The sequence below is a fragment of the Leucoraja erinacea genome, chromosome 5 (assembly GCF_028641065.1).
Source record: "Leucoraja erinacea ecotype New England chromosome 5, Leri_hhj_1, whole genome shotgun sequence".
Classification (NCBI taxonomy): domain Eukaryota; kingdom Metazoa; phylum Chordata; class Chondrichthyes; order Rajiformes; family Rajidae; genus Leucoraja; species Leucoraja erinaceus.
This window is the reverse complement of record NC_073381.1, coordinates 47,690,895-47,713,192: the sequence shown is the minus strand read 5'-3', so window position 1 is coordinate 47,713,192 and position 22,298 is coordinate 47,690,895. Positions and strand designations below refer to the sequence as shown.

Genomic DNA, 22,298 nt, shown 5'->3' with positions numbered 1-22,298 from the left:
TGTGTAGCCATAAATCAATGACCAATTTTAGGGAACAGAATAACTGGTGGGCATCTTATATCTTTCAGATTCAGATTTTCACATTGACAGCTTTGCACCTTAGTTTATTTGATGACCAGTTATTGTTATTTTTGAATGTAAAATGCAACCTGCAAATCTGCAAATTGCTAGCACCAGTCTGAAATGTTTTGCTTTGGCCCACTGCTGTTAAAGAGATTTCCAACTTGATGTCACTGGAAAACGTAAAACCTGATCGACTGCCTCTAATTTAAGAAATCACCTCTCAAATGTTAATTTCCTGGGAAGACAACCTAAGCAATAATGGTTCTGTATCTCAATTAAAGTAGCATATATATTTATTAATATTTTATGATTAACATAATCAGGAGCGTTAAACTAGAAAACTAGCTAACCTTGAAAGCCCTTTGGATGATTCATGATTTACTAACTAGGTCCTTCAAGTGGTGTAAAATTACAATTGCTTGCGTCTTTTACATCATGCAAATGCTACAGCACATTTTCTTATGTGTATAAAGATATAATGGTATTACATATGATGAAATACGATGACACAAAATACTAATTTGCTTCAGTGATAAGGAACAGAAATGTGGTGATTATCAGATGGTAATGTGTGCCAGAATAGATCATCTTAAAGTGCAAATTACCAACCAATAACACATACCATATTGTTCATTACCACTATTATATAATGCCTCAAAGCATTAAACATCAGTTTATAAAAATAAATCATACTATTTCTGTTATTAAAAAAGTACATCAATTTAGTGTGTTTGGAAATTTAGCACCCTTACAATTTATTGTTTCAGGGATGGTATGCTTACTTGTTTGCTAATACATACCTGTCAGCCAATCACACTAGGCGACATAGACATTGGCATTATATAATGAAATTAAATTATTGCAACCCTTTGAGTGCTGAAAAGACTTTACTCCATCATCTCAAAGATAGACGACTTCAATAAGGTGGCATTAGTTTTGCTTTTTGACTGTCTGTTGACATACGAAAGTCTGTTGTAGTAGATGATCTATGGATTGTAACAAGAAGTGTGTTGACCTTCTCAGTACACAAAGGGTTAACTGACTAACGTTGTGTAAACATATCATACTAAGAATTCTAGTATAACAAATCATGACTATTGTGCGAGGCAGTCCAGAAATTAAAAGGCAGATTTTTTTGATTCATTGTTGGCGATAAGCTTCATCTTGCTCGAGTTCATTCGACTCCCCAGCAAACAACAGTGCACCACAGTCTGAATTAAACAATATTCCTTAGTAATGTGGATAGATATTTCACTATATTTACACAATGATGTGCAGGATCTTTAAAAGATCTGACATGCTGTGCCTTCTACATTGTGCATTACCTACACAAGATACAACTTATCTGAGACAGAAGAGTTGCTGAACCTTATTGTTCTGGCATGCTAGCACCTATTATTGGCTGGAACAACAAATCTGTTTTAAAAGCACACACAGAAGGTTTACTGACTTAATCTGTCTCATTTCATGTGCTTTTATAAGGATGGTATCTGTGGTCGATAATCTCAGAATTCCTGCAATTTGAAAAAATATTTTCCCCAATTTATTATAATACAATTAAAATACACTGTGCTTTACTGATTCTTACATTCTTTTATATAAATTAAAATGATGCATAGAACTGAAAACAGCATTCAAATGAACAGAATTACGTTTCTCGCTGAGTTATCCAAACACTTCACAGAATATACAGCCATGGGTTATTTGATACAACCAGTCCATTTTAGCTCTATTCCATACTCCTCTCATCCTTCCTCATATATCCTCTTTAGCATTAAATACTTTCAAACAGAAACTATTTATTTAAGGCTCGGATAGATCGATTTCTAATCAGTAAGATAATCAAAGCTTATGGCGATAGGACAGAAAAGTGGACTCAATGAATGTCAGATCAGCAAAGATCTTATTGAATGCCAAAGCACAATTAAAGGGCTGAATGGCCCAACGTCTGTTTTCAATTCCTATGGTTGTAGAAATTGTTGAGCAAAACTATACACTCTCCTCTTACTTTATGGATTTCTAATGCATTAGTCATCATACTGGCTTGAAGTTTTCCTCAGAGTTCAATTTATTAAAGAGTCTTTCAGGCAAAGGTCAAATTATAAAAAATGTCAATGTGAAGGTTGGTCATAGTACTTAAATACATAGCCCTTTTGCTACATGCAACTATTAAGTGGAAAAAGTAAAGGGGAGGGAATAAATAGATGTGTGCTTAGTTTGGTAAGATATGAGAAATTACTTCTCCAAGGATCAATGCATGGATTTCTGTTTGTTTACGTAAATGATTTGTGTCTAGACATTATGGGAAGGACACTAGGCCTGAGGAGTTTGCAGGGCCAATTCTAATTACCAGCATATTCAGGATTTCTATGCAAATGCAGGGATTGAATTTACGAGTTATTTTCAGTTGGCCATTTCCTAACTGCACATTGTCATCAGGCTCCTCAAGGGGCACCTACCATAAAGACTATAAAAACACAGTGGTATCTATTTTTGTACATAATGTTGAATGCATTGATTAGAACACAGTTGAAGCCCTGAGTACTATCCCATTGGAAGAATATTTGAGCTATGAAAAAGATTATTGGAATATCAGGTGTGAAAAGCTCATAAAACAGAAAGTATTCAGTTAATTATTAATAGTTTTTAAAATAATGAATGATATTGAATGGTGAAAAACACCATTTACTGGGTGATAAGTCAGTAATGACATAATTAAAAATATATAATTGGCTGATAAAATGATGCAGGTAAAAGTATGCTTATCCCATACTAAAGATTATTCATTCTGAGATTTTTACGCAACAATTGGTCATGTGGGCAGACTAACATAATTTAAAATAAATTGTGAAATATTTAATACAGAGGGATTACATTAATTTGGACAGCTTTAGATTGAAAAACCTATTTCAAAGTGGGCAAATTGACTTTTTCAATGCTGTAACTTTTATAGTGCACAGCTGGTGATTGGAATGCATAGTTCCAACTATTGGGAAACATGGCAACTATACTATAAGCACTTAATACTTTTGTACTTACACTTAATGGCTTTTTACAAAGATGGGTGAGAAAATGAGGTGCCTCACTTTTGGAAGTAAAAATTGGAACAGAAATAGTATTTGTGGTTTCTGGTCGTCACATGAAAGTGCAAATTGAATTGCAATACTTTCTCGCTAAATGTCATTGATATTTCATATATGTTATACTGAAATGTGCATTTCAATAACTTCTGCTGGCGAAGAAATAAAAAATGGACATGGAAATTGTAAGTATGATTTGGACTGTGAAGTGTACATGTGAATTCCCGGCAGAAGGAAAACAACACAGAAATTGTTGTTCCCCCATTTCACATTGAGAACATGACTTTGAGGCCAATTAATTAATTTTTTAATTATTAATTTATATTCAAATTGGTTACCTATCTACTGCACTGGGACATTGTGAATATAGATAAATACAACGGACCCAAAACAAAATCGGCTAAAAAATCTCTCATTATAAATAAGAAATACTTTATTTTGGATAATCAGTTATTAAATGATTTTGCTTCTGAGCAAAGAACAGGTATTTGAGTTATCTTTCACTTAATAGAGTATAATGCTTTTAATAATCCTCACTTTTCCATAATGCCATAAACAATTTAAAAAAAATTATACCATTAAAAAGCAGTGACCAAGCCTATATGGTACTCCTTAATAGGTGATTATCATCTAACTCATGGAAAAGGAAATAGTTGGATTTGCAAGACATTTTTGCAAATTACCAACATCATGTGGATTATAAACTATGAAACATTATCTGCTTGATGAAACATAAATAACATGGAAGAACTCACATTGGAAGAAATGTACAGAAATGTTGTTTGGAAAGTTCCACCAGATCTGTGGGAAGACTGTGCAAAGTGGTGCTGAATTTTTGAAATGGAGGAGACTAAAAGTATATTTAACTGTGGTGTGAGGGCTGGATAAAGAGGATCAATCTGCCATAACAGAGAACTCAATGGATTCAAGTAAAAAGATTAGCAGGGAATTGAATGAATCATGAACTCACTGCCTGAAAAGGCTGGAAGACAAAGAAACTTTCATCACATTTAGAAATAACATTGTGCTCTGTGATTAGATAATTAAATAACCTTTAAGTGAAACAAAGGTCTAATGTACAGGATACATTTTGATGGAAGGCAAAATGTTTCAAATAGTTTGGAGCGAAATTGAGGATTTATGATAGCTACAATATAAATGTACCTTTGCTAAATGTTCATACTAAGGATTAAAATTAAGGAAAAAAATGCAAGATCTCTTACAAAGTGTCCTGACAGATAAGTTAACCTACTTTGATACACTCAACTTGAGTAACACATGGACTAAACATTGTACAAAATCAAATACATGTGTTGTATCTTCTGTGCACAGTGAAACACATTGCAATAATTAGAGGATTGAGTATTGTCTCCTAGCAGTAAAATCTCTATCCACATTATTTCAAGGAAGCTTTAAGTCTCCTAACTCAAAGATTTCTGAAAATCTCTGCACCAGAATACACCTGAGCTGCACAAGGAAGTCAAACGAGTAACCCTTTTTTCAATGGTTGCGTGGTTTTTCCACGCAAAGGCCTGATCAGGTACACAAGAGCTAAACAGATAGCTAGGCTGTGGGTGGGTTGTAAATTGGCTTGTTTAATCTCACCATATGGCTTTGGCCAGAGTATTTTGGCCTGTCCCTGTATGGCAGACAGATTTGATGGATCTATCATGGATGTAAACCTCCTTTGTAACACCGTGCCTCATGTTATTGTAACCATTTAAAATTCAGGTATATTCAGGTGAAGAAAAACTCCAGTTTTTCCCATGCTGCAAGTTATAAAATTGATAATTTTTCTGCAACTATTTAAATAAAAAAAGCACTCTGTAAATTACAAAAACAAACAGTAATATTCCAGTTTTTAAAAAAACTATATGTCAAGGATCTGGTGCAGTGTGCTTGACATATGGTTGCACCTTGAACAGTAATAACAGGTAGTTATTACTTGAATAAAAAGCCCACGTAGACAAAGAAACACACAGTATACACGTAGAAACAATTTTTTTTTGCCAAGGATGGGATTGTGGAACTGAAAAAACCCCACATGCTCACAAAAACCCTGAAAGGGATTTAAAATTGCACCAGTTTTTAAGTTTTCTTGTTAATTGATGTTGTATGATTTGCTTTTTCAGTCCCACTCATCATCAGTCCTTTAATGCTCTGCATACAGATAAACCGAGTGCATGTATGTGTACTTTGTCTGTGATATCTGCATCTGCATGTGAATGAATATGCACCTGTATTTGTGATTCCTTTTTAATAACAATTGGAAATTCTTGATGAAATTTTCCACCATTAAATATACAGTATTAATACTGTATTTTGTTGTGTAAAAAGATTTTTTTTTCACTTTTTTGTTACATACAAAACATATAGAATATCTTTATATACAGACAGCTACCAGGAAAACAAAAACATATCTGTGAGTTTTGTGTTTTGAGTTGTATGAGAGTGTCTGAGTGCCCGACGTAAACATAATTACTTCTTTGTCAGTATCAATGGGTGAAGCTTTAAAGTGAAGATTCATACTGTAGCAGCTCATATACAAGTGGTCCATCTCTATACCTTATACCAACAGATGAGGGAGTTACATACTGCAATATATTAACAGTTCTCCTCAGCCTTCTGTCGACAAAGTGGGCATCCCAGGCAGGGTATCGTTTCCTTGGCATGTCGATCTTGATGATTGGTCCCTCCGGTAGGTAGGGTCGGCCAGATGGTGTAAGTGGCACTGTGGGTCGCACTTGGAATACAGGCAGGCAGGACTCTGCTGCATCCTCATCCTCCTGATCACCTGCCACCCTGGTTGGTGTAGTCTGGGATCCTCTGTGTGCTGCTGGCGTGGCTGCCATGGCCTCGAGCTCTGGAGGCAGAGGGATCCCCCAGAGCAGTTCAGCACAGCAAGAACTGGCAAGGATCTTTGTCCTTGGTCCCATGGGATGAAGTAAACCATAATACAGAAACATGAATGCTGCCCCAGCAACAAAACTAATAAAAACTGTACACAGTGCTGTCATGGCATAAAAGTCAGTGGCTGTGGGATCTCTGTAAAGATACCAAAGAAAAGTCAAGGCAGCATTTTCTGTCAAGATTACAGCATAATAGGCAAACATTCGATATCGTGTCCGTCCTTCTTTGACATTAAACCAGCAGAATATGTACACGATCCCTATCACCATATTGAACAGAATTTCCTCCCACTTGGACATGCAGAAATCTGTTCCGCCGTGAATAATCCAAAATGCCATGGCACACCAGTGCACAACCACAAATATTCCAAAATATAACTGAAAAATAGATGCAAATAATGCAAACGAAATGACTCTGGATGATATGGTGAACAAACGCCAAAAGATGTGGATTAGGGCACCTCTGTAGCTCATGCTTTTTTTGTCATCCCTGGAGTCTCGCAGCAATTTGTGATATGAGGCTAGCACCCACGCAAGGGACATCAGGGAGGCCATAGACGATAAGCCTGGCATGGCAGAGAGAGAAAAGACACAGAATAACAATAATTAATACAACATTAAATTCTCATTGATTGAAGCAGACCTTATGATAAAGGGAGGAACTAGTCACTGACTGGTTAGCACACAACAAAAAATTTTCACTGCACCTCAGTACATGTGACCATGATCATATTAAATGGCGGTGCAGGCTCGATGGGCCGAATGGCCCACTCCTGCACCTATTTTCTATGTCTATGTTTTCTATGTGACAATAAACTATAATGAAAATCTGCTCCACAAAATATAAACTCAAATGCTATCAATATTACCAACTACTGGCCAATGTCCTAAGCTTTTGGTTTATGTTTCCATGTACAGGTATAATTAACTCATCATGACATTATGAATCCAACTCTTCTAGGTTTTTTTCTCAATGGATTTGAATTTTTCTAGGTTTTTAACAACAAAAATAAAAATTGCACCACCTCTAAGTTTTCTTGGTATTTAAGTTGTATGATTCGCTTTTTCCATCCCACCTATCTTCAGTTTTTCGACAGACATCACGTTTATCTGTATCTGAGTAACATCTGTGATATCAACCTAATATTTCAATATTTCAATTTTTCATTATTTTACAACAATTATACAGTAATTATGAAGTGGATGAACATAGCCATAATCTGTAAAACTATTTTTTTCATTGAAATATACGTAAGCCTCTTGCTGAAATAATAGTATATTGAAAACAGCACACAGTAGCCATATTCGAATAAATGTTATGATAAACACTGAATCGATTCAAGTTAAACAGAAACATCTTTTTTTCATCATTCTGAGGAAAACAAGAGTGAATCCTATAAACCTTAAAAGATGCAGATGAGGTTTTGCCAGTATGTAAAATATTATGAGTTGTAAATTTCTATAGAATAGGATTAGTTCAGCAGTATATAGGTGGCACGGTGGCGCAGTGGTAAAGTTGCTGCCATATAGCAACAGGGACCTGGGTTCGTTCAGATAACAGCAGCTTGGCTGTGCGTAGTTTGTATGTTCTTCCTGTGACCTGCGTGGGTCTTCTCCAGGATCTCCGGTTTTCTCCCACACTCCAAAGACATACAGGATTGTAGGTTAGAACTGCAGATGCTGGTTTAAACCAAACACAAAAAATCTAGAGTAACTCAGCGGGTCAGACATCATCTCTAGAGAAATGCTGAGAAATACAGAGATACTCTCTGAGCTGCTGAGTTACTCCAGCTGTTTGTGTCTATCCAGGTTTGTAGTTAATTGGCTTGGTATAATTGTAAATTGTCCCCAGTGTGTAGCATAGTGTTAGTGTGCGGGGATCGGTGGTTGGTGCGGACTCGGTGGACCGAAGGGCCTGGTGCCGCGCTGTATTTCTAAACTAAACTAAAATTGAAGTCTTCATTGTCCTTGAGTTGGTCACTTACCATCTTAGAGTCATCACAATTTTAAGTAATCCCTGATTTTTGCAGATCTAGTATGCGTAGACGGTCTACGCATGGGATGTAAATGTGCAAATGAGGTTGTAGAGTTAAAATAAGAATCATGGACTTCAGTTGATGAACTATTTGGGTGACTATTTGATTTTGGAATGAATGAGGCCAATTCACATAAAACAGACTGGAGCATGGTTATATTGGCATGTTTTTGAATGTCACAGCAGCATTGTGAAGAATATTGTTTACACCAATGGCTGCAAACCTACAAAATCAAATGTTCAAAAACCCCAAATGAATGAGTTAATTTATCTTATGTGCAATAAGGGTTACCAATATAGTATTCATTAATTTTGTTATTTGAGTTCGATCTTAATATATTGAACAATACAAGTATTGCCTAAGTGGGAAAGAAAACAAGACCATACAGATCTTGCAATCCTGTGGTTGCACAGAAAAGTTCCTCATGGAGTAGTAGATTGGGACAATACCATCCTATTGGTGTCCCACAGTTAGGAGACACTTTGAAATGCTGAAAATGGAGGAGAGTGTTATGTGTGTCAGGATGTGGAGTCTTGTTAGAGTTGATGGAAATTACAAAGTTACAAAGGTTGATTATTTTGAATGTGGAGGCTAGTGGGTTGGAAGGTGGGGTCCTGGGGAACCCTGTTCTTAACCTGTCCAGGAGGAGACGGGGTGAGAGCAGAAATGCGGGGAATAGATGAAGTACAATTAAGGTAAAATGTTAAACAAAATTTCTGATGCTGGAAATCAAAAATAAAACAGTAAAAGCCTGAACCATTCATCAGGCCAAATCTTATCTGTGGGAGGAGAAACAAAGTTAACATTTCAGGTTGAGGGCACGGTTCACAATGGTTGAGGGAAGTTAAGGAAGAAGGAAGGCATTTCAAAGTATAGTATAGGTTTGAGTATAGGAGCAGGAAGGTTCTACTGCAGTTGTACAGGGTCTTGGTGAGACCACACCTGGAGTATTGCGTACAGTTTTGGTCTCCTAATCTGAGGAACAGGGCCGGCCTTAGGGTGTGCGTGGCCCAATTGGGAACAATTTTGGTGAACCCCAGATTCCCAGCCAAGGTCTGTCAGCCCAGTTATTTAGTATATATTATGAAATTGTACACTAGGTGCTATGGATTATACACTGTGTGAATCTCTCCTGCTGCCTCCCGTTTGACTGTCAGTGGCTTCCAACCTTTACCGTAGCTACTACTTATGTGATTGGACACAATGCCCTTGGAGACAGCGGCTGATTGGATGGGAGGAGACCTATTTGTTAATTGGACGGGAATTTTAAGGCAAGCTGGTTGGTGATTGGATGCAACCCCCTTAGAGACAGCGTTTGATTGGCCGCCAAATAAATTTGTCAAATAGGAAAACATAAATCGCTGGTCGGTGCGAACTAAGTGGATTATCTGGTTGTATCTCCAGACTAATCTGGTTGTATCAACCAGACTATATGGTTGTATCTCCAAACTAAACAGTATAACATGCAGGTACATTCATTTAAAATTAAATTCAGTGATTATTTCACATGATTTCTCACTGTGTAAAGCTCAATATCTGACCAATTTCTGTTTAACACATTTGGTCTGCCGTGAGCATTTTTCTCTCCCAAAACAGTTCATATCTAGCAAACCGATCAACGAACCAGACAGCAGTTGGACGCAGTCATAGAAACATAGAAAATAGTTGCAGGAGTAGGCCATTCGGCCCTTTGAGCCTGCACGGCCATTCAATATGATCATGGCTGATCATCCAACTCAGTATCCTGTACCTGCCTTCTCTCCATACCCCCTGATCCCTTTAGCCACAAGGGCCACTTCTCCCTCCCTCTTAAATATAGCCAATTTATGGCCTCAACTACATTCTGTGGCAGAGAATTCCAGAGATTCACCACCCTCTGTGTAAAAAATGTTTTTCTCATCTCAGTCCTAAAAGATTTCCCCTTTATCCTTAAACTGTGACCCCTTGTTCTGGACTTCCCCAACATCGGGAATAATCTTCCTGCATCTAGCCTGTCCAACCCCTTAAGAATTTTGTGCGTTTCTATAAGATCCCCCCTCAATCTCCTACATTTTAGCGAGTACAAACCGAGTCTATCCAGTCTTTCTTCATATGAAAGTCCTGACATCCCAGGAATCAGTCTGGTGAACCTTCTCAGTACTCCCTCTATGGCAAGAATGTCCTTCCTCAGATTAGGAGCCCAAAACTGTGCGCGATACTCCAGGTGTGGTCTCACCAAGACCCTGTACAACTGCAGTAGAACCTCCCTGCTCCTATACTCAAATCCTTTTGCTATGAATGCTAACATACCATTCACCTTCTTCACAGCCTGCTGCACCTGCGTGCCTACTTTCAATGACTGGTGTACCATGACACCCAGGCCTCGTTGCATCTCCCCTTTTCCTAATCGCCCACCATTCAGATAATAGTCTACTTTCCTGTTTTTGCCACCAAAGTGGGTAACCTCACATTTATCCACATTATACTGCATCTGCCATGCATTTGTCCACTCACCCAGCCTATCCGTCACCTTGTAGCCTCCTAGTTTAGAGGGGTTTAAATGGTTTAGAGTTGTTTAGAGGGCTTCAGATGGGTTCAGGTGTGTTTAGAGGGGGTTTTAGAGGGGGTTTAGAGGGGGTTTAGAGGTGTTCAGAGGGTCCCAGAGGGGTTTAGAGACGTTATAAGCCCCCCGTGAGAAATTGTATATCTCTGAAATTGAAGATAGGCATAAAGCTCGAGAAACTCAGCAGGCCAGGCAGCGCAACGACTCTGGAGAGAAGACCCTTCTTCAGACTGAACTGAACTCTCTTCGGTGAGAGTACTTGTGATTGTCTGAAGAAGGGTCTCGACCAGAAACGCAACCCTCTCCCCAGAGCCCATGCCCGACCCGTTGAGCCACCTTCAACTTCAGAGCCAAACAAAAAACACAGAGTGCTGAAGGAACTCAGCGGGCAAGGCGGCTGCCTCACCCGCTGGGTTTCTCCAGCATTTTTGTCTACCGCAAAACGTCAATGATTCCAGGAATGCCGAGGTGACAGGGTGATAGAGAGGGAGTGGGAGAGCTAGAGAGAGACGAGATGGGGAGCGGGAGAGAGAGCGCGAGAGAGAGAGAGGGAGGGAGGGAGAGAGCAAAACACAGAGAGACGTGGGTTGGTAGGTGAATGACTAACCTGCACACCAGGAAGAAGCCCCTTCTCGCGTTCCGGGGCCCTCACTCATGGTGAGTTTAAAGAAATTCTCAATGTATCATCGATCTACATTCCTCAGTAAATGTAATTGTGTTTTAAACAAGTATTATTGACACTGCGTGAATTTTATTCAAAGGAACATGGCGTCATTAATACTCATTCAAAACACAATAGCATTTACTGACAGATGTGGATGGATGCAGATTGACGACATTGTATAACAACTTGTTAGCTACTTCATGTTAAGAAGTGCTAACAGTACGAGTTAACAAATCGTTTGTGTCTGATGGCCGTGCAGCGGTTGTTATACATGTTCGTTTAAAAAAAAAATCCGGATGGCGAATTAAAAAAAAAATCTTTATTTAACAAAGAGAATTCGTATTTCCATACGAAATACGGAACATTAGTGCGGGGCCCCCATTAGGTGCGGGGTCCAATTGGGAGCAATCGGTCAAATCGGCTTAAGGCCGGCCCTGCTGAGGAAAGACATTCTTCCAAAAAGGGAGTACAGAGAAGGTTCACCAGACTGATTCCTGGGATGTCAGAACTTTCATATGAAGAAAGACTGGATAGACTCGGCTTGTACTCACTAGAATTTAGAAGATTGAGGGGGGATCTTATAGAAACTTACAACATTCTTAAGGGGTTGGACAGGCTAGATGCAGGAAGATTGTTCCCGATGTTGGGTAAGTCCAGAACAAGGGGTCACAGTTTAAGGATAAGGGGAAATCTTTTAGGACCGAGATGAGAAAAACATTTTTCACACAGAGAGTGGTGAATCTCTGGAATTTTCTGCCACAGAATGTAGTTGAGGCCAGTTCATTGGATATATTTAAGAGGGAGTTAGATGTGGCCCTTGTGGCTAAAGGGATCAGTGGGTATGGAGAGAAGGCAGGTACAGGATACTGAGTTGGATGATCAGCCATGATCATATTTAATGGCGGTGCAGGCTCGAAGGGTCGAATGTCCTACTCCTGCACCGATTTTCTATGTTTCTATGTAAAGGCAGCCATGTGGATGTTGTCATCAAAATAAATATGATGGAAATGGAAGAACTGAGAAAATTGAATGGAATTCTGTGCACAGTTTTGATCCAATGACCTAAGGAATTTTATGATAGCATAAAATATTCTGTTGGTTAATTCTTGATTATCCAGTGAAAGGAGGCTAACGGGTTGTCAGTATTCTTTGGGGTTTAGAAAAATGGGGATATTTTATTGAAAGAAACAAGATCTTTACCGTGCATAGTTCCTTGAAGGTGGAATCTCATATAGATAGGGTGGTAAAGAAAGCTTTTGGTATGCTAGCCTTTATAAATCAGAGCATTGAGTATAGAAGCTGGGATGTAATGTTAAAATTGTACAAGGCATTGGTGAGACCAAATCTGGAGTATGGTGTACAATTTTGGTCGCCAAATTATAGGAAGGATGTCAACAAAATAGAGAGAGTACAGAGGAGATTTACTAGAATGTTGCCTGGGTTTCAACAACTAAGTTACAGAGATAGGTTGAATAAGTTAGGTCTTTATTCTCTGGAGCGCAGAAGGTTAAGGGGGGGACCTGATAGAGGTCTTTAAAATGATGAGAGGGATAGACAGAGTTGATGTGGACAAGCTTTTCCCTTTGAGAATAGGGAAGATTCAAACAAGAGGACATGACTTCAGAATTAAGGGACAGAAGTTTAGGGGTAATATGAGGGGGAACTTCTTTACGCAGAGAGTGGTGGCGGTGTGGAATGAGCTCCCAGTGGAAGTGGTGGAGGCAGGTTCATTGGTATCATTTAAAAATAAATTGGATAGGCATATGGATGAGAAGGGAATGGAGGGTTATGGTACGAGTGCAGGCAGGTGGGACTAAGGGGAAAAAAATTTGTTCGGCATGGACTTGTAGGGCCGAGATGGCCTGTTTCCGTGCTGTAATTGTTATATGGTTATATGGTTATATGGTTATCTAAAGGGGGCATGACAGGATAGATATTGAGACGTTTTCTCACGTGGATCTCAAACTAGGGAATATTGTTTAAAAATAAGGGGCTCCTCCTTTAAACTGCAGTGTGTGGATTAGAAAGAAGCGTGGAAAGCACAAAGAGCCTGCAAAATATTATAGATAGTTTAGGTGCGTGGTCAAGCCCGAGGCGATATATGTAATGTGAGTTTATCCATTTTGAAAGGAAGAATAAAAGAGCAAATTATCATTTAAAATGGTGAAACTGCAAATCGTAGAACAAAAAAAAGATCAGTGGAGGATCATGGGTACAGTAATTAATTAAGAAGATTAATAAAATATTAGTCTTTGCATTATTCTTTACAGTCCTCATTCACAGACCACAGACTGTTCCTATTGGTGGAAATGTGTCAGCCTCGATAACAATCAGCACGGGAGCAACTCAAGGCTGCGTGCTTAGCCCCCTGCTGTGCTCACTCTATACTCATGACTGCGTGGCCGGTCATAGTGTGAACTCATCATCAAGTTCGCTGATGATACCACTGTTGTGGGATGTATCACTTATGAGGACGAGTCAGAGAACAGAAGTGAGGTCGCCCAAATGGTGCCAGCACAATAACCTAGCCCTCAGGGCCGGCCTTAGGAGATGCGGGGCCCAATTGGGAACAATTTTGGTGAGCCCCAGGTTTCCAGCCAAGATTTGTAGAATCATAGAAATACAAATAAAGTCTATTAGAGACTTCATATCTCTATGATAGAATGGAAAGTAATCAAAATGTGCGCTTAAAAAGTGCCTGCGAGTTAATGGACCAAACAGATCTATGCAACATTTTAATATAAAATTGCATACATGTAAGCCTACAAGTAACAAGCAATATGTGTGGATCACCTCTGAAAAGTACATCGTTACAATACCACTTGTTTTAGTGACTGTGAAATGGAAAAAAAAATTAACTAGATCCTGGAAAACCAATAACTATTGGCGAAAAACCAGTCCAGGCATAAATGTTTGGGCTCCTGCCCTTTGTGTTTGGGGGGGGGGGGGGAGAGGGGAGGGGGGGGGGAAGGGAGAGGAGGAAGGGGGGGGGAGGAAGGGAGAAGGGCAAAGAGAGAGAGGAAGGAGGGAGGGAGGGAAGAAGAGGAGGAAAGAGGGCAAGAAAGGGAGGGAAGGAAGGAGAAAAGGGAGGGAGAGAGCCGGCGGCGGGAGCGGATGCCAGGGCCCGTGCGGACGGGTGTGAGCTGAGGCCGAGGTTTGTAAACGTTGCTCCAACCCCCGTTCACCGCATCTTCCCGAGTGGAGAGAGAGGGGAGCCGTGGCTGTGTGCGCGAAGCACGGCGACTGGAGGGGCTGGAGCGCTGCCCCGGGTCCGTAAGGGATTGACCCACCTCCCCCTCTTCATTCCCCCTCACACTACTCTCCCTGTCTACCCCTTTCTTCCCCCTCCACCCCTCGACTCTCTCTCCACCCTCCAACCGGAGTAGATCTACCCGAGCCGAGAGTAGATTACTCCAAAGAAAAGCTGAGAGATTAAAGGATAGATACAAACTGCAGCGGGTCGGCGGCATTTCTGGACAAAATGAATATGTGACATTTCCGGTCGAGACCCGTCTTCAGACTGAGTCGGGGGAAAGAGGAACTCAAACCACCCCCACCCCCTTCCCTCCAACATGGACACGGAGCGATCGCCGCCCCCCCCCCCCCCCCCCCCCCCCCCCCCCCCCCCCCCTCTTTCTTTTGGTATCCATCAGGTTTTTTTTCCTTCGGAAAAATCCTTCAAGTTTTCAGGAAATCCTTCGGTTTTATTTTTTAATTTCCCCCTTACCATTTCTGTACTTTTTCGATAGCTGCCATGACCCGTTTGATGTCATCCTTCGCCCTGCTCCTCAAAGCTGCTCCTGATCTTGGCCCGCACCGATCTGCCAGACATGCTGCGTGTGTGGGTGTGTTTGTTTGGCGGAGTCTGAGGGGAGAAGCGCCAGTACCAAGAGCGAGTGAATGTGTGGACAGATGGACGAAAGCAACGCTGGTTCAGTTATGCCTCTCGTAGCGTCGTGGGGGAACAGTTGCGGAGCTCGAGGATCTTTTGATTACTCTAGCGCGGGGCCCCCTTAGGCGCGGGGCCCAATTGGGAGCAATCGGTGCAATCGGCTTAAGGCCGGCCCTGCTGGCCCTCAACACCAGCAAAACCAAGGAACTGATTGTAGACTTTGGAAGGGGGAGGATGGGGACCCACAGTCCCGTTTATATCAACGGGTCGATGGTGGAAAGGGTCAAGAGCAAATTCCTGGGCGTGCATATCTCTGAAGATCTTTCCTGGTCCGAGAACACTGGTGCAATCATAAAGAAAGCACATCAGCGCCTCTACTTCCTGAGAAGATTACGGAGAGTCGGTATGTCAAGGAGGACTCTCTCTAACTTCTACAGGTGCACAGTGGGGAGCATGCTGACTGGTTGCTTCGTGGCTTGGTTCGGAAACTTGAGCGCCCTGGAGAGGAAAAGACTACAAAAAGTGGTAAACACTGCCCAGTCCATCATCGGCTCTGACCTCCCGTCCATCGAGGGGATTTATCACAGTCGTTGCCTCAAAAAGGCTGGCAGCATCATCAAGGACCCACACCATCCGGGCCATACACTCATCTCCCCACTACCTTCAGGTAGAAGGCACAGGAGCCTGAAGACTGCAATGACCAGATTCAGGACCACCTTCTTCCCCACAGCCATCAGGTTATTAAACTCGGCTCGGACAGAACTCTGAACATTAATAGCCAATAATCTGTTTATTTGCACTTTATCAGTTTAATTATTCATGTGTGTATATACAGTGGATTGCAAAAGTTTTCATACCCCTTGAACTTTTCCACATTTTGTCACGTTACAACCACAAATGTAAATGTATTTTATTGGGATTTTATGTGATAGACCAACACAAAATGGTGCATAATTGTGAAAAACTGAAAAGTGTGGCATGCAAAAGTATTCAGCCCCCTTTACTCTGATACCCCTAAATAAAACCCAGTGCAACCAATTGCCTTCAGAAGTCACCTAATTAGTAAATAGAGTCCACTTGTGTGTAATCTAATCTCAGTATAAATACAGCTGTTCTGTGAAGGCCTCAGAGGTTTGTTAGAGAACATTAGTGAACAAACAGCATCATGAAGCCCAAGGAACACACCAGACAGGTCAGGGATAAAGTTGTGGAGAAGTTTAAAGCAGGGTTAGGTTATAAAAAAAATCCCAAGCTTTGAACATCTCACGGAGCACTGTTCAATCCATCATCCGAAAATTTAAAGAGTATGGCACAACTGCAAACCTACCAAGACATGGCCGTCCACCTAAACTGACAGGCCGGGCAAGGAGAGCATTGATCAGAGAAGCAGCCAAGAGGCCCATGGTAACTCTGGAGGAGCTGCAGAGATCCACAGCTCAGGTGGGAGAATCTGTCCACAGGACAACTATTAGTCGTGCACTCCACAAATCGGGCCTTTATGGAAGAGTGGCAAGAAGAAAGCCATTGTTGAAAAAAAGCCATAAGAAGTCCCGTTTGCAGTTTGCCACAAGCCATGTGGGGGACACAGCAAACATGTGGAGGAAGGTGCTCTGGTCAGATGAGACCAAAATTGAAGTTTTTGGCCTAAATGCAAAACGCTATGTGTGGCGGAAAACTAACTCTGCACATCACCCTGAACACACCATCCCCACTGTGAAACATGGTGGTGGCAGCATCATGCTGTGGGGATGTTTTTCTTCAGCGGGGACAGGGAAGCTGGTCAGAGTTGATGGGAAGATGGATGGAGCCAAATACAGGGCAATCTTGGAAGAAAATCTGTTAGAGTCTGCAAAAGACTTGAGACTGGGGCAGAGGTTCACCTTCCAGCAGGACAACGACCCTAAACATACAGCCAGAGCTACAATGGAATGGTTTAGATCAAATCATATTCATGTGTTAGAATGGCCCAGTCAAAGTCCAGACCTAAATCCAATTGAGAATCTCTGGCAAGACTTGAAAATTGCTGTTCACAGACGCTCTCCATCCAATCTGACTGAGCTTGAGCTATTTTGCAAAGCAGAATGGGCAAACATTTCAGTCTCTAGATGTGTAAAGCTGGTAGAGACATACCCCAAAAGACTTGCAGCTGTAATTGCAGCGAAAGGTGGTTCTACAAAGTATTGACTCAGGGGGGCTGAATACTTTTGCATGCCACACTTTCCAGTTTTTTATTTGTAAAAAAAATTTGAAAACCATGTATCATTTTCCTTCCACTTCACAATTATGCGCCACTTTGTGTTGGTCTATCACATAAAATCCCAATAAAATACATTTACGTTTGTGGTTGTAACGTGACAAAATGTGGAAAAGTTCAAGGGGTATGAAAACTTTTGCAAGCCACTGTATTTATGCAATGGTATATGGACACACTGATCTGTTCAGTATTCGTGCCTACTATGTTCTGGTGTGCTAAACCAAAGCAAGAATGTCATTGTCCTATCAGGAACACATGACAATAAAACTCTCTTGAACTCTTTAATTCAACAGGAATAAAGTGTTAGAGAAGAATTGATGCAAGTTTATAGGAGACTGGTGAGATTACACCTGGAGTATGATGTGCTGCATGGTTTTGTTTTCCATATGTAAGGATGGACATTGCATTGGTGGCATTGCATAAAATATTCACTAGGTTGATTCCTGGGATGAAGCAAATTATGTACAAAGAGGTTGATCAAAATTAGCCTTAAGATGGTCATAGTCAATATAAAATTCTGAGGGGATTGACAGAGTAGATACTGGGAGGATACTTCCTCGATAAGTTACCTGAAACTAAGAGGCATATTCAGGAAAAGGTGGTCCCCCACTGAAGATGGAGATGAGGAGGAATTTATTTTCTCAGAGGTCCGTTACACTTTGGAATTCTCTATCTTAGTTAGCTGTGAAGGCAGAGTCATTGAATATATTGAAGGTGGAAACTGACAGGCATTTGAGTCGAAGATAAACACAAAAAGCTGGAGTAACTCAAGGGGACAGGCAGCATCTCTGGAGAGAATAACTGGGTGACGATTCGGGTCGAGACAAGGCTTTGGTTCTTTTTGGTTCATTTCGAGGAGGCTGCTTGTCAAACTCAGTTGGCCCCGAAATCAGGAGTACCTGCCTGATTTCTTAAAATCTGTGTTGACCAAATGACTCGAGATTTTGCAGGTTTCTTCAATCTCTGAATACTGGGGATGACACCTGCTTTAAAAAGACATTCATAATGCTGGTTCCCAAGAAGAGTAATGGTGACCAGACAATGACTACCGATCGATAGCATATGTGGTTATTAAATGCTTTGAGAGGCTGGTTATAATGCCGATCAGCTCCTGCCTATGCATGAACCTGCAATCAGTACAATTTGCCTACTAATTACATCAGATCAACAGGGGATCCAATCTCACTGGCTCTCCACTCTGCACTGGATCACTTGGACAATAAGAACATGTATGTTAGGCTGTTGTTCATCGACTACGGCTCGGCATTCAATACCATCATCCCCTCTAACTTGCCTTTAAATTCAGAGAACTGGGTCTCTCTCAAATCTATATAATTGGATCCTCAACTTCCTCTTCGACAGACTGTAAACAATATAAATTGGCAACAACACTTCCTTCTCAATAACCATCAACACAGAAGCACTTACAGGCTGTGTGTTGTCCCCTGCTTTACTCTCTCTATACCCACCTCTGTGTAGCCAGACACAGTTCCAGTGCCTACTTTAAATTCACCAATGTTACCACCATTGTTTGCGGAATAAAGAGTAACAACAAGTCAGAGTATAGGAGAGAAATTAAGATTCCTTTTTTATTTCCTCCCCATTGGAATGTCCACCATACTGACACCCACCCATTGCCTATTTCATAAGATCATACGATCATAAGTGATGGGAGTAGAATTAGGCCATTTGGCCCATCAAGCCTACTCTGCCATCCGGACATCTGACATCCGAACTAATCAAGAACCTATCTATCTCTGCCTTAAATATATCCACTGACTTTGCCTCCAGTCTCCTGTGGCAAAGAATTCCACAGATTCACCACTCCTTACCACCCCCACCCCAGCTTTCTGATCACCTCCCACAACTCTGCAGTCAGGCTTGACTCTCCATTGAGGTGCCAAAATGAACAGTGTTATACATCACAATGACCCATCAGCACCCTCCCATCAATAGCATGTGTTTTGGTATCCAAGGCAAGGACAAGAGCACAATTCAATCACAGGCATGGGTTTACAGGAAACTGACAGACATTTTTTTAAATGACCTTTTCATGTATAATATCTTTTGCTTTACATATTCAATCATGTCAATTGTATTAGAACACTGAGCTTTGTCATTTTCGGAACAATATATTCTAGCAGAAGAAACTATTGTCCAAATTTCCTGATTTTTTTTATTTGCAATGAGTGAGAAAAAAACCCATTTTGATTATAAAAGGTACTCTTTAACCTCATTCAATAGATGAGCTATTCTTGCAACTTACTAACAAAGATGAAGTGTTTTTTTCTAAATGATGGGCTCTTTGTACTGGCATTCTTTTATTCAGCACTTTTCTGCATGAAATGCCGTGGACTCAAAATGAGATTGTATAGCGTGACATTTCTTTATACAATACAACTCAATTTAGAGAGTAAAGATTTCAAAGCAGAAAATGTTAGACAAAACACAAAGTATAGGCTACCTTTAGAAAAGAATATTCAAAGACCAAGACTTCAAACCTGGCACCAAACTCTTGATTGATTGAGAGGCAGAGGTCCATTCTTTACCAGATGCATTGGAGATATGAAAATTTTATAATAAGATAGACGCAAAAAGCTGGAGTAACTCAGCGGGACAGGCAGCATCTCTGGAGAGAAGGAATGGGTGATGTTTCGGGTCAAGAAACTTATAACAGGCATCTCAAAATATTGGAGAAATTTAATCAACGCTGCCTCTGTTAAACCCTTCAATCCCTTTGGCAGCACATGCAACTAAAAATGCCAAAGCCTCTAGCGTTGAGGTAAAAATTATTCTGAAATAGCTTGGTTATATTGTCCACGTGTCCGATATCAGACTCCCAAGCAAGCACTGTACTCTGAACTCCATCAGAGTCATACCGAGGTTGAACAGACCCTTCGGCCCAACGAGCCCATGCAAACCATGATGCTGCATTTACACTAGTCCCAACTGCCCTTCTTTGGCCCCACATCCCTCTACATCTTTCCTATCCATGGCAAGTTATATTCAGGAGGATGCTTTAATATCTCCATGGACCACCTAATAAAATGTAATATGCTGACAACTATTCTAGAAATAGTTGCTTGTTGATCTCCCTCCTAACTTCTATTCATAGGTATTTGACACCCTTGTCAAAGAAAATTATTTGCCTTCATTAACTTTTCCAATAGTGTTCATAATCAAGAAAACCTCTTGGTCAACTCTGCCATCTTTTGCAATGAGAACCTCACAACATTGATATAGATTGGTTATTGCATGTGAACCAATCAGAGTAGTGTAGCATCATTAACTCCACCTTACTGTACACTTTATATTAACACCTATTTCCTACATTACGTGGTTATGCTAGCGGTAGCAATGAACTAACAACCTACTGTACCGCTCTACTATGCCTTATGATTAAAGATGATTTAAACTCCAGACCTGTGTTTGTTCAGTCGTTTACATGGTGTCAGAAGTGGGATGATGGGATCACGACTTTGTGACCCTTGACAATGACACCGTCTTGTATTACCAACTCATCATGGACTAGGAAGAATGTACCTCCAGTGGTGTGCTGGATTGTCTTTTGGGCCAGCCTCTTTTGATAATGGAGGAGAGCAGCTGTAGAGTCCCATCAGCGGCTGTGTGTTCCACCAGGCGCGTAGGCGTTAGAAAGAACTAAATTCTTCGCGAGATAAGTTTCCTGATTAACCTGTTGAATGTTTTATTTGCGACTTAAAATACATGGCTCAGCGATGTCGCTTTGGTGAAATAACGAATGAGTTGATACGTGACAAACTTGTTAGTGGTATGTCTGATCAAAAGCTCAAATGAGAGCTACTCCGCAATGCTGACCTAACTCTCGAACAAGCTGTGCATGCATGCCGCATGTCGGAGATTGTGGTCCCACTGAGCGACCAGTTTGACACTCAGAAAAAGAGTATAAACTAGACGGGCTTCACTAAACGAGCCACGCCAACAGCTAACAGAAGATTTATGAATGAACTGCTGCAAAGGTGTCCTAACTGTAACTACTTCCACAACAAAGGTCGGCTATTTTATCCAGCGAATGGCAAGCCATGGAACTACTGCAAGAAAATGAACCACTTCGCCATTTGCTGCAGGTCCCAATTCCAAACATTCTCCGACTCCCAAGAGCAGCTCGAAGCTGCCCATGAGGATGATCCAATTAGCTCATATAGGTCATCACCACATAGGTCATCACCAAAAAGTCTGAAGAAGGGTTTCAGCCTGAAACATCACCTATTTCCTTCGCTCCATAGATGCTGCTGCACCCGCTGAGTTTCTCCAGCATTTTGTGTACCTTTGATTTTCCAGCATCTGCAGTTCCTTCTTGAACAGCTCATATGAAGAGCCTACTGTTCACACTCTCCTCCACACAGCTGGTAAGCTTTTGGATCCCTCTGTTACCATGCTATTTAATGACAAGCCTGTGAAGGCCAAATTGGATACTGGGGCGCACGTGTATGTCCCTGAACGTCTACAACAAGATAAGAAATAATGAGACCTTGACTAGAGACGACTCTACCTTGTATGCCTATGGTGGGGTGAGGTGCTGCCCTTGGAAGAACTAGCTTTAAGTGTGTATTGGCAAATGTCACAAAAATCTGATTTTCTACATCCTAAAATCAAACTCTGTTACTTTACTGGGCATTCATGCATGCCAGGACCTGGGGTTAGTCTCTTTTGATCGCTCCGTTCACAAGCTACATATATCTGAGGACCCGATTCAAAACTACCCAGATCTGTTCGATGATAAACTGGGCAAGCTGCCTGTGACTAACAAAATCGCCATTGACCCCACCATTGACCCAGCCATCCGTGCCTCTCACCGCCTGCCACATGCCATGCGTGA

At 41.0% G+C, this 22,298-nt stretch overlaps 1 protein-coding gene across 1 annotated transcript in view; it reads right to left on the bottom strand.

Moving 5' to 3' along the window:
* Positions 1–3,809: 3,809 nt before the first annotated feature.
* LOC129697201 (XK-related protein 6-like) overlaps positions 3,810–22,298 on the bottom strand; it is a 357,932-nt gene continuing 339,443 nt past the window's right edge. The window contains 1 exon segment of the mRNA XM_055635528.1: positions 3,810–6,618. Within this exon segment, the coding sequence (XP_055491503.1) occupies positions 5,654–6,618 (965 nt within the window). The 3' untranslated portion in view covers positions 3,810–5,653.